Genomic DNA, 14,035 nt, shown 5'->3' with positions numbered 1-14,035 from the left:
ACTTTTCTTGCCCGCGAGAAACGTTTGCGAACGGGGCGCGGTTGTTGACTCGTCATCGAGGTGTCGAGGTGCGCCATCGTGTCGTCGTAAAAGTAGATCCGCACAGGAAAGAAAAAAAGAAAAAAAGAAAGAGACAAATAAAAAAAAAAAAAAAAAAAAAAAAAAAAAATACTAAAATTTTTCGCAATAAAGAACGTGTCGCGAACTCCACGAAACTCGATAACGTTGGAAGACTGCGCTTTCTGCTTCCCGTAAAAATGCATCGACGCACGAAATGGCGCAGCCGTTTGTAATTCGACGAGGCTCGAGCTTTCATTCGCAAGCGGCGCGGTTAAATTAAGTGCGCATCTACTTTGTGCGCCGGGAGTTCCATTTCCTTAGGACGGATCAAAAGCGCGAGAGAGGCTTGAAATATCGAAATAAATTGCTCCTTTTCTTTCGCGACGAGGCGAGAGAGCGGGGGGTGAGGCACGGCGCATCGTGCGCCGCGGAAACATTTTTCTTGTCGCGGAAATAAAACGAGCCGAAAGTTCACGGTGCTGCGTTCCTTTTGTTTTCCCCGGACTTTTTCGGGGCCGTGATTGGAAAGCTCTCATCGTTCTCGTTTCCTACCACTTTTTTGCGCGATTTTTTTCTTCGCGTGCATTTCAAGCTAAGATCGGGAAACTTGATCGCTCTCTCTCTCTCTGCGAAAGATAATCCGCTTCATTCGCGACGCGCTTGAAACTCGATAAAAAATACAATTTTTTTGTTTATTTAACTTCCCAGTAAAAATCGATCTTATAGGAGAGAAAATCGTGTTTATCACGCGCAGAGAATTCACAGCCAACAACGTGGCCATCGCGAGTACGTAAAGCGGAAGTCACGACACGACTCGCGGAACCGCGAAATGGCGCTACAAGCGATTTAAAGACAAAGAAAGTCGTCCGGCGATTAACTGCAAAGCCGCGTACGCGGAATTAGCATTGTAATTGCGAGCGAGCGAGGTTGCGGTTAAATTGCTCGTATCCCCTCTCTCATGGCGCCACCGTGCGACGACTACTCGTCACGTTGCTATCGTAAAACGTAGGCTGACGTACCTACTAGGGTACGCGATCGACCTGAGCTGCTGACCTACCCCACGGAAGATTGACCTAACCGCCTCGATAAAGTGGAACGAAACTCAATGACCGAATGGACCGACCGAACCGATGCCCGAGGGTTTTCACGTGTGTCGATTCTCGCGGGGCCGTGATTTTTGCGCGATTCGTCAGCTTAACGCCCGAGCGCTCGTTTTAGCTCTTCTATTTTCTCTAGAAGCGCGTTAACATTTTAAGCTCGACGCGCTTGCGCGCTGTTGCAACAACTTTAACTTAATTCGCTCGGTCATGATTTTCTCTTTGTTTTTTTTTTTATCACACGCGAGGGCTCTTATCAGTTCGAGAGTGTTCAATTAATTCTCGTCACTCAATCAATTGAGGGATTTAATTTTATCGTCGAGCGGTAAAACGACGTCTCGTGCGTGATTTCCTGGTGCGATACGCACGTATATATGTGTACGTTACATGAAATCAGTACGATCTGTATCTACGTGCCTTGTTCGTGATAACACCGCGCGCGACATTCGGCTTTCCTAATGATTCATGTCGCGACGTGCGCGCGCGCGCGCCCGCGCGATGCGCAGCGATAGCAAACGTGGAAACGGGACTTTAATTGACGCATCACTCGAATCTACGTGTCCTATCTGCGCAACGTTGTTACACGACACGGTCTCGTTGGGAGACACACAACAAACACCTAACCAGGCGCGTAAGGTTTGCCTTGATGATACAACGCCGATCGAACTGGTAATTAGTCGCGTTGCCAAGTTCCTAACGATCCTTCCATAGCGGGTATCGCCGGATTCTCGAGCAAAGGATCGTTGTATCGCAATGCATCATACGCGCAGCGACAACCGGATTAAACTAGACAAGCTTCGATGCTCTGGTAGAACATTACCTTTGCCAAGAGAAAAAGAGAGAGAGAGAAAGAGAGGAAGACCTACAAAAATATATATTTTAAAAAAGTAATTAATTTTTTTCAATTTTTTCAAAAAGTAACGTATTGTTAAATTTTAATTTCTCGCGTAATTTTATCCGTTGAACTAATTTTTAAATTTTTTAATTTGTCTCGTTTTTGACGAACTTGTAATTTCGCAGATAATGTTTGTTATTTTGAAACTCGATTCTAGTAATTCGTTTGCTACACACAGGTACACGTTGTACGGCGAGCGCCGGAGAATTCGCGCGTGTCGTTTAGATTTCTACAATTCTCTTCCCGCTGCGCTATCGTTAAATCCTTCCTCGCGTCTAAAATCCTCGTTTATTCTCGTCTGCCATGTCGACCGTAAAAAACGAAAGATTTGTACTGTTGCTCATAACAGTTGGGGGACACATTATTAAACTCCGCCTCGCTCGTCAATCGATGTATAACTTTATGATAGCGCGAACAAGAGAGCTACGTCGGCACAAAATTACGTTCCTTGATAACCAATTCTCACATATCTCACTCTCTCTCTCGCTCTCTCTCTACGATTATTGGTAACAGATGTTATTGAATAATAGTCGATTTACGAATTTACGTTGTACATAAAGCGACAAATAATGAAATCGCGAGTGATTTCAGTTTTAATTATTGATTCGATTTTAATTGTTTTTAAATTATTGGTTTTATTACAGAACTCTTCGAACCCAATATTCGTGTACGTATCGTTACGGGTAGACGATGGCTGTGTTTAAATGCGAGTAAAAAGTATATCGCGCGAAAGAACGCGCTGCGGAGGGACGAGATGAGAAAATACGCTCGAGAAGCGCACTATTAATACAGAGAGAGGGTTGTAATGACGTCAATCTTTGAATTTAGAATTTCCTCTCTCCCTCTCTCTCTCTCTCTCTCTCTCTCTCTCTCGGTGGCGGTGTAAATTTTCTCTCGTTCGAGCTCGTTGTTTGATCAATGAAATCGAACTCTTTGAGGTGGAACGGAGAAGGATGGCAAGGGTCAAGAAGGAGCTGAAATTAGGATCTGGGTTAGAGAACGGATGGGAGGAAGAGCGAATGCTGCCGGCGATATCAAGGGGCGAGAAGTCAGAAGGGATAATTAGTTGGCAAGCTCCTTCAGTCGGGGCGCGCCACGCGGATGAAAGTATAAAAGGAGCTGCCCTCGCGCGATCGCTTATTTACATCCCCCCCTCCTCTCTCGTATTACATCGAACTCCACGCGATTGTATATTCAGCTTCAACTTGAGCGTTCAACTGCCGTTAATTGGGTTACATTCTCCTCTCGTGTTCGAATCCCAACCCCTCGCTGCCACGTCTCGTTTGGGGTTGTGGATATACTCGTGCTGCGTCTCCTTCCCTTTGAATCGCATGGAGAAAATAACCGTGAAATCGATTACGTCGATAAGAAAGGATAGAAGTTACAGCCGCGCGCGCGCGCGTGTGATTAAATTCAACAAATGAATAGGGCAAGTAATAATTAACTTATCATATAACTTGATATTATATTTCACAATAATGATCATTGTTGTTATACAGTATCGACAGTTCGAATGAACAACGTTGCATAGTAGACTAATTAGTGGCGTGTATATAAATTATTCCGGCAATTATCAATTAATCGTTTGTATATAATGATGACAATTAATTAATTATTAATGATAGCAGATGTGGTATATTCTCATTTCGTAGTAATTAAACGCTACAATACCTCGCACGCGCTTACTCTTGCGCGTTTGTTTGTTTTACACTATTTCGCTTTTGTGCGAATATATATTTGATAATAAATGCGGCTGATAGGTTTTCAATAATAAATACGGGACTAAGCAGTTGTTTAGTTTGTTATCGCTCGCTACGTTTTTATTAATGTCTTTTGTCACAACAATATTATTTTGAGGTTTTTGCTCCGTCGGTATTTAACGTCAAAGACGGATATTTCATTATCGGTTCGATATTCGAGCGACACGGGTCATTTTGTTGACGGGTCGGCGAATCAGTAATAAATTCACGCTACATCCCTTACCGCGCGCCGTGACTGACCGTTTGGACTTTCACGAAATTCCCGAGCTCTTTGTTAGTCCCGGCGGGACTCGGTGACGGATTACACGCGAGAAGTATTAATAACGTTCGCCAGGACTCCTTCCCTCTGCTCTCCGTTCAGCTCCACGTTCCGCATACGAAAGTCACAGAGGGGTCTCCGCCTTTCTTCCACGGGAACGTCGACCTCTCACCACACCGTCGTCGTCGTCGTCGTCGTCGTCGTTGTCGTCCACGTCGACGACGACGATTGTGCGCATTTTTCGCTCCCGTTTTCATCCCGTCAATTTTCCCGTCGCTTACGAAAAATCCCAGATTCCGAATCCGCGCGCACGCGGCGAGTCATCGTTTAAAATGAAAACGTTTCGGGAAAAGGAAAAAAATTCGTCGCGTATATTCGATATATATATATATATATATATATACACATCCCTTTGCCCCACTTTGCATGCGGCACGTCTTTCAATATTTCGCGACGGCGGATATTTTATTGCGCATCGATGGCACCGGGTATTTGTAGATATATTAAATGCGTCGCCCGACACACACACACACACACATACAACGCGTGTCTCAAAAATCGCGTTCTCTCCAGGCACGAATATGTATCCGAAGAGTCGCGATTCTCCTCGACGAGTTTCCGAAGAGTCGTTGACAAACAGGGTTCGAAACACATTTTTTTGATGACTTGATGCTGGCTGTGGCTCAACACGTGCCGCCGGATGTTGCATAATAAATGGGTTTGCAAACACGTTGTCGACAACGCGTCCCGGACACGAAGAGGGGGGGTGTATTTTCGGAACAACAAATATTGTGTTTTGTCACGTGAAAAAAGTGGCCCAAATATTCCAATTCAGAACGCGCGCGCGCGCGGAAATAATCTATCCCCCGGGTCCTTGCATAAATCATCGCTCGCTATTTTCGCGCACACAAGAGAGCGCCCCGATTATATAATGAGCAAATAATTATTGCCCTTTAATAATCACTCGCCGCGCTTTTATCTATATATAAATATATAAATATATATATATATATATATATATATATATATATATATGTTTCACGGTGTGTTTGTTGCACATGACAAAACTATAGTAATTCCGCGCGAGAATGAAATTCGAATACACATGTACCCGAACGGTCGTCGAGTCGCGCATCGAAATTCGCGGTTTGGTTTTATCCGCCAACGTGAACGCGTATATTACGCTTCGCTGCAACATCATCAGTGTAAATAATACGTCGCAATAAATGCCACAATCTACATATCGTGGCGCGGCTATGAATTACACGCGATTGTTCGATGACATGAGCGGCTAAGGGAAGGGTATTACCCCGTTATAGATTAATATATTTCACAATGTAGATAATATAATAATAATAATAATAGTAATGACGCGAAATATACTGCAGTAATTACACATCAACAACAGCAACGTTGTGTACCATCGAATTGTTTTGTTTTTGTAATCGTGCGCTTATCCGAAGCTTATTCGTGCGAACATTTTTCACTGAAAATTGTTTAAGGTTTCGTTTTTTTTTTTAATGTTCTTTTGTTTCGTAATAAAACCTCTCTTGAAATTTGCCCGTAAAATTTGCGCGATCGAGAAAGACGATACGACACCGGCTGTGCCGGGGGCGAACACACTTACGAAGCGAGTAAATCACCTCGCGCGCGCGGAGATGGGAGCGGAGTGGTTTTTTGCCGCGGTCGGAGAAACCCTCCCGCGCGTGTTAACGTTAGACGCGCACGAGCGCGCGCCAACTGTAAATAACACGTAACAATAAATGCCGCGATTTCTCGCGCCGATTAGGGCGCACAAGCCGAGTTGTTGCACTCCGCTCCCCGAAGGAGCGCGGAATCTCTGCGCGAGAAGGTCCGAAGTGTTAAGTGCCCACCACCCTCTGCTCTCAACCAGATATCGAATAGCTCGGGCTATTGACCTTCCGCGCTACCTGCCACCCGCCGAGGTTCCGATTACGTTACGAAGGGAGAGAACGGGTGGGTTTGCTACTTAACGCGCGCTCGAACTCTGTTCGCCCGTAACGCGGCTTGCGCGAAGTGCTACTTCGCTCCGTTGTTATAAACTACGTGAAATACGGCGCGATTGCGATCGGGTGTACAAGCGCGGCAAGAAAGGAGCCCTAACCCCGTTTCAAAGAGGAGGGGAGGGATGTGTACGGTCAAAAGAAGCGAGATCTCGCGGCGATGATAAGCGCGCGCGGCCCTGCCGGAGCTTGCGCGGCGAGCCGAAGGGCGCGTGTGTGCGCGGGAAAAATAAAGGCGTCGCTCGAGAAAGCTCCGCAAAAAAAGTGCACGGAAGAAAGAAATGGCCGTTTCGGAGCAGAGGGAAATTTAATGGAAGCTAATACGCGCAGAATACGCGGCAGCGCTCGCTGCTACGTTGTTTCCGCGGATTTTTTTTTTTCACAAATTTGCGGTGCACGTGTTTTTACACAGATCTTAATTTTGTGCACAACGCGGAATTTTCTCCTTCTCTTACACTCTTGCGTGTAACGCTCGATATATCCCTTTTGCGAACGAAAAAAATTGCGCGTTATTGAAAATAAAACGACGAGTTGTAAGAGAATCACATTTCACCACTTTGTTAAACACAGACTTCGCGAGTCGTAAACGCCGAAGGAATACACCACCGTAAAGAACGCTTAAAAAAAAGAAAAAACTCCCCTCCCCGCATACGCGATATTTGCATCTGAAGGCGAGCGAGCCGTGTAGGCTGCTATTACACACACCCGGCAATATTACTTTCATAAATACCCACAGCCATTATTATTCCACAGACGAAGTTCATCTCTAAGTGCGCGTATTCACGGGACTTCTCGTATCTCGGCGTGACGAACGCGAATTCCCTCGTAATACTCGCGGTTGATTAATCGTGCCCGGCGAGCGATCGGATTCGCGGATACGCGCGGCTCGATGAAATTAATCAAGCAGAGACCCCCGATTCGCCGATCCGGTGCCGCGACTCCGATAAGCCGCGAGAATACGCCGACCCAATATCGAGTCTCTGACGCGATAAGGACCTCCTTATACTTTGTACGCGCGGGGTTCATACTGTCCCGACCCGAGCGACGAGTGTGGTTAATTAATTATACCGACGATCCGATCGCGTGGTAAACGAAGCGAGACATTAATCACAGGTCGCGGCCGGACGTCGCGACGTTTGCAACGTGTTCATATCGCGCCGAGGAGGAGGCGGAGGAAGGAGGAACCCCCGTGGACGTTCTCGCTCGCGGAAAAGAGTTTCATTCGCGCCGCAATTAAGCCCGCGATCCGTCTTCGTCGTTTCACGGAACTGGCAACCGCGATTAATTACTTGCAACCGGCATTTTATTCCGGAAGCGAACGTGACGCGCGCGCCGACTTTCTTCTCACGGCTTTTCCTCTCGTTTCTCTCCGTCGCGCATCAATTGACTGGAATAAAAAAAAAAAAAAAACAAACATATCTCGTATGTCACGCGGGACGAACATGTATATATGTTAGGTGATGTACACACACGTCCGTTTGTGTGCGAAATGTATATTCGAAATTATTTAAAATTATATTGTAAAATTATATTGTTAAATAACGGGGAATCAAGTGTATAGCGGAAATTAGGAAATAAAATTTGTAGTCGTTCATTTGCGACTTTTGGTAAAATTTTAATAATTAATATAAACGCGATTTTAAATTGAAATTTTAATTTTGCGTATGTATTTATTTATAACGATGTATAATAATATCTCGTGTGTGCGTGTGTGTGTGTGTGTGTGTTGTTAGTTTTTCTCACACGGAATTACAGAATATATAAACGCGCGAGAATGCAAAACTCGAAGATAATAGAATCGCGATACAAACAGAAACCGTCAAAAGAGAATTACAAATTTCTGTTGTTCGCAAAATTTCTATAGATGATAAAAGTTGAAGAAACATCACATTGGGATTGTGTGTTGCGAACTAACGTTGCAACATTATATTTTTAATTGCGTTTTGTTTACGTCAGAATTCTGCAAGGGAAACATGTACGCGCGCGCACGTAAACATGTAAAAAGCACACGTCTATGGAAACACGATGAATGTAAAAATACTAGTATATACGCGTATCCTTGTTGCGGGATTATAACGCGGTTGTTTGTTTTTTTATCCGCCGTTATTCTACACGCACCCGATTTACTGACGGGCGCGTCCTTCTGAACGATTGAATTCCTGACACACGGGAGCGACACGATAAATTATCCGTGACGCATCACGGTTTTTTCGTGTTACGACTGATGACAAATTGTCGCTCAATGAATTATATACCTATGTTGAGATTTTTGCTCGCGACGATTTCGATTAAGCAAAAAAATAACCGATATCTGTGGCCGCGCACGCGGATATCGATCGCGATATCAATGCAACAACGTACACACACCCCATCCGCGAACAAAACAAAATGCGACAAGTGAAGCGAAAAACAAATTCGAAACTAAACAAAAATCTCCCTTTTTATCAGAATAATATGAAGAGATTTTCGCAATATAACGTGTATGTGTGTGTGTGTGTGTGTTGCGGAAAGCGAATGCCGCGCTTATCGCGCATTGAAAATTCATGAAATTCGAAACTTGCGGGGCAAAAACGAGCCGAAGGATATTTCAGTCGAAAATATTCGGCGCGGGCCAAGTTGCGAAATAGCGGCACAATCACCCTTCGCATTTTCCACATTGCGGGAAAATAACCGTGTCCCGTGTCATATCCGGACCCGGCGCCCATTCGGTTTTGTTTACAACGCAAATGCTCGAGGGTGGGAACGACGATTGCCGACGGGGAGGGGGAGGAAGGTACAAATGGCCGTTTTGTCGTGCCCGGCCGCCAAAAGTCACACCGACGCTCTGCGGCGAATCGTTTTCGTGCTCGCTGTAAACAATGGTCCGCGGAAGCGACGACACATCATCGGACCGGATATAATTTCGTTCGAAACGCATCGAGTGAGTCGGACACACGCGACTACAACAACGCTTCTGTGCAATATACATCCCAACACATTCCCAACACAGTCTCTTCGCAACAAGCAAGTTTGTAAAATCATAGTCTGCAGAAGCGAAAATCTCGTCCGGAAATGAGTGTCCATTAATCGCTGATTTATCGGAACGGAAGAGAAGGAAGAGAAGCAAAAACTTTTGTTTCTCAACTAACTTTTTTGCGACAAATACGAACCATTCGGAGAACTCGAGTTTTGTGTTGCGAAAATGTTTCTCACGGCAGAGAGAAATATTCTAGTCGCAACTTGTTATACGCTTTCAATTCTACGCGGAATCCTCATTAAGAGAACGGAGAAGGAGAAATGCGGAAGAGAAGTTCGAGAATCTGCTTTAGTCGGAAGAGTGTGGAACAAGAAGGATACGTTACAGCTCTCGAAAATGTTCGGCTCTTATCCGGAGAGGAGAAACGTCTCGGAGGAAGCTCTCCGGAGCTGTGAATAGAAAAAGGGAACCCTAACAAGGCGATTCTCGGCGAAGAAAATTCGCGGGGGGGTTCGCCGAACCGGAAACGGTTCCCGGGCTTTCGTTCTAAAGTGGTGGCAAGAGAGATCGAGCGCGCGCGCGCGAAAAACGGCTCTTTATCGCTTTCTTTCGGTCGCGGCACACGAACGACGTCGTTTCGTAGGACGACCGTTTCGCGGGCGGGGAAACGGCGAGGAAATCGAGAAGAAATACGAGGAGAAGAGAAAACCACCCTCTTTTTACGAACGGTCATTGCGCGAGCGACGAAGAACCATCGAACCCAAACTGACTCTCTGGCACGCCAGAGTTCGGCGATTTTTTCGTCGGGGATCAACTCGTCCGCCGTATTAATGACCGCGCAGCACGGATTATCCGCCGGGATTTCTCCGCAAGCGCGCGCGGCGAGGTCCATCTTCTTCGAGAGCGAACTTCTCCGTAAAATTGATTGCGCGGCTAGAAAGAAACGCCAAGGGAGAGACTAAAAAAAAAAAAAGAAGATAGGATTCCAATCGAGTCGGGGGTAGTTTAGCAGGAAATTTAATACAACGATTCTCTTCTTTTCGGAAAAGCGGTTTCTCTCCTTTGAACGATATGATTGAACGCTTTTATATATCGATACGTCTTGCTCGATGAAGAGAGCGCGAGGCAAAAAGTTTGCCGAAAGAAGAAGCGAGAGGAAAGCTTCGGATGAGACCGAAAACATTTATTTATTCCCGCGAGACGTGCTAATTATTTTCGCCAAACGATTGGCGGTTTTCCCATCGGGACGCGGTCGTGTCGGTTCGTTACGCGATTCGACAGAGAGAGAGAGAGAAAAAAAAATATTGCGAACTTTCGCACAGCGTTGCGTGCTACACCGAAATCGACACGGTCGAAAACTAGTTCGAGGAACAGTTTGGCCGACGCACGCGAGTCGATTCTTTCGCGTGACAATTGCGATAAATAGAAATCGCCCGACCGTAAATACTCTTCATCGAGAGATCATTTTCCTCTCTCTCTCTCTCTCTATCTCTCTCGCTTGCGCTCACGAATCGACTTGACGCTCGACTAATTTCCCGGCTCCCGAATGACGAAACAAAACTGGCACTTTATTAATAATTAACGCGGCGCGGCGTGTTTGAGTATCAGAACGCGTGATGCTTTTCATTACGGGTATCAAAGCGCTGTATACAGCACGATTTATTCAACGCCCGGCCATTGTCCGAAAGTTGTTGTGCTATTGTTATCAACTTCGCAAAACGCCTCCGAGAGAGGTCGATTAAAATGGCGAGCCATTTTAGGGTCTTCGAAGGATTAAGGGCGCGAGCCCATTTTTAACCGGGAATAAAAAGTGAACTCCGATTACCATAATAATGTCATTTAGCACTTCTGTCCTCTCAGGTTTTTGTGCGGGAAAAACGTGACGAAAGGGGAAGAAGATCTGGCTCGTTTTTTATACGGCAAAGCGTCGTAATTTGTAATAAGAAAAATCATTTCTCACTCAATTTTCGTAACAAGATTCTTACATCATTCATCTCGCAACGCAACACAAAACGTTTTGCAAGGAAAACGATCGAGCAATAGTTTTCTTAGCAAAATGTCTGGCAATCATCATCTTGCTGTTTTTTTTACTAATTTGATTAATTTACTTATCGAATGTTCTAACAATTGGACACATTGAACTAAATTTCCGCCGAACTCACGCACTTTAACTGAAAAACTATATGTGTGGAATATCTCTCTTCTCTAAACATTAATTTGGAACAGTTGTTTTTAAAGAGATTTTTACGATACCATTTACTGAAATATATGATATAAATACACAATTGTAGAATGTATATTTAAAGAACGTAATGTATAGACAATGATGAACAAATTTTGAGAACAACTGGTCCATGATTGAGCTGGCTTTGAAATGCTTCGAGACGTTCGAACATATCCGGCAATTAAAAATAAATAAAGACGTGCTTTTTTCCTATTTCAGAACCGTGCGAGAAAACCTACTGCGCCTGGGGCGCGACGTGTGTCGTGTCCGAAAGCGGCAAGGCTATGTGTCAATGTCCTGCAGATTGTCCTTCGACTTCCGATCCCGTTTGCGGCTCCGACGACGTGACCTACACCAACTATTGCCACCTACGGCAGACTAGCTGTCTGAAGAGAAAAAATACCAGAGTGAAGCATCAAGGCGCATGCGGTGAGTGCGCACAATCCCCACAACGCTTGTCTGGAAAAATGTTATCGTCCGGGGAAGGAAAGAAAGAAAAAAAAAAAAGAATGACAAAGCCAGAAATTGATTAAATTTATCATCTCCATTGTTATCATCTCTATTGTTACGTGAAATTCTCCGTCACATTGTTCAGAATTTCTCAAAATTAGGACGTTTTTTTTTTTTTTTTGAATTACCGATTTATCCGTAACTCTCGCTCGCGTTTGAAACCGGGCGTGTTGCAGCACAAATTTAAAAAAATATTAGTTTTTAATTTCGCTCGGAATTTCGATAGATTTTAATTTGGAAGTTACGTATTTTTTTTTTTTTTATTGTTTGTTTGTCACAATTAAAATTCCCGGTATGTCTTTGTCTCTCCTTTCTCGTCGGCCAAAAAAAAAAAAAAAAAAACGATTTTAATTTACTTCGTGTTATATTTTTTAAGTATCCGCTTTTTGCGATATTAAACGATGCAGTATGTAATATATAGTATATGGATATTAATGCGCTCTATTATTTTATCATTATCCGTCTCTCTTTGTTGTTTTATCCGTAACGTGAAAACCCATATTTATTTTACAACATCGCCATATCGATAATGTTTTTCTGGACGTTTTTGCGTGTCACGGTATATTATTCGCTAGAATATTGCCTGCCACAAGAGAGAGAACGAAGGCGGTTCACTCGACAGTGTGGCGTTCGATATACATGACAATCGGGAAGGATTTTCCGAGGGCACGTAAACGGAGTTTATTTTAAATTTGACACATGTCAGTGTCTTGTATAAAAATTCAATTTCGCGGATTAATCGCAAATCGCGTTATTTGTGTATCGCAATCTGCGGTAATGCGAAATAGTCGTTTTTTATTTTTTTTTTTTATTTTTCAAAGTTTGACAATATTGATAAAGTCATCGGAGAAAGTTAAATCCGATATGTAAGCGTATATATCAGAGAAAGTTTTTCTCTGACGTACTAAGCAGAGAGAGAGAGAGAGAGAGAACACGCGCGCGCGGAGAAGATTCTTCGCGAAAATGAAGCGATAGAGAACAAGCGATGGAAGATTAATGTTGTCGATTTAACGTCATGCCGAAGGCTCTAAAATGAGTTGCTTATCGTGAGAGCTCGCCATTACGAGCCCGCATTACTCATCCAGGGTTAAGCGGTGACAAAGCCAAGCTAAAACTTTCAAGCCCCCCCGACTTCCTCGATGATCCGTCGTAGGTCGCGGCAGCCTTTTAAACTTTAATTCGCTCAACATGCTCGCTCAAGTGCTTCCCAATCCTCGAGATCTTTTCTCGAGATCTGAAACGAAATATCTCGAAGCTAAACGCAAAGTATATAGTTTGGCAAAAAAATCAACCGGATGTACCCGGAAGACAGAACCGCTTGCCCGCCCGCGCACACACGTATCACACATATGTATGCGAAAAAGCCGCAGGGAGAGACAGAACTCCGTATACCTTGAAACGTACTTTATCACTCTCCACTCTCTCTCTCTCTCTCTCTCTCTTTTTGCTCGCGTCTGTCCCGCGGGATCCCCGGGCTGCCATGAATTAACCAGCATCCGATACGCGATTTTTGCTCCCGGCGCGCTTTCGATCCCCGGCATCGCGCCGGCGCGCTGATTCTCAAAACGATCTTTTATTCAAGATCCGCTGCGAGAACTGCACGCGCGCGAGCGTTTGTTGTTGCGCATCTTCGTCTTTCGCCGTACGTACGTCCGTCTCTCCTTGCACGTGTAGTTGCTACATCCGCGGTGTGCTCTTGGAACTTCGAGCCGCGGTGAAACGTTTCTCGTAAGGTCGGATCGCGCGCGAGGTGTTACGCAAATGGAATGCGTTACTCGCGAGAGAGAAATACGTACAACCTATCTCCGGTGGTAAACTCCTATGTGGAAATTACGGCGATAACGCGTCGTGCGCGCGCGTCTCTGCGCCGATGCAAATTTATCCGACTCACCCCGCAATTGCGGGGGAGAAAGGGGAATCATGATTTCGAGGGGCTGTAATACGACGCGTAATGCGATCACAGTGTGCAAGAGAGAGTATCGCTTTGATCTTCGAATTCGTCGAAACACGGAGGGCGGTTGCGCCACGCGATAAGTGTTAACTTCTCTCCCGATTACCATATCGATCCGGAACTGATGTGTGTGTGCGCGCGAGTCGCATGTGTGAAGGCGACCTCAGAAAACGTGGATGGGTGACGATTTTTTTTTTTTTTTTGGTTCTAGTTGCAATTTATCTCAAACTTCATGATCCTGATTAATGTCCGAGATCGTTTTACGACGTGAATCTTCCCGCCCCGTTTGAAAACGTCAT

The 14,035-nt window shown here is 44.8% G+C and overlaps 1 protein-coding gene across 3 annotated transcripts in view; it reads left to right on the top strand.

The window, feature by feature from the left end:
• The window catches only part of LOC109863763 (agrin-like), a 409,371-nt gene that overhangs the window by 270,516 nt on the left and 124,820 nt on the right, over positions 1–14,035 (top strand). For all 3 annotated transcript variants that reach the window (XM_020444286.1, XM_020444285.1, XM_020444284.1), the window contains exon 4: positions 11,495–11,704. In XM_020444286.1, coding sequence (XP_020299875.1) covers positions 11,495–11,704 — 210 coding nt within the window. The remainder of the gene's footprint in view (positions 1–11,494; positions 11,705–14,035) is intronic.

Source organism: Pseudomyrmex gracilis, unplaced genomic scaffold (genome assembly GCF_002006095.1).
Source record: "Pseudomyrmex gracilis isolate BER0280 unplaced genomic scaffold, ASM200609v1 scaffold_12, whole genome shotgun sequence".
Lineage (NCBI taxonomy): Eukaryota > Metazoa > Arthropoda > Insecta > Hymenoptera > Formicidae > Pseudomyrmex > Pseudomyrmex gracilis.
This window is presented reverse-complemented; position numbering and strand designations above follow the sequence as displayed.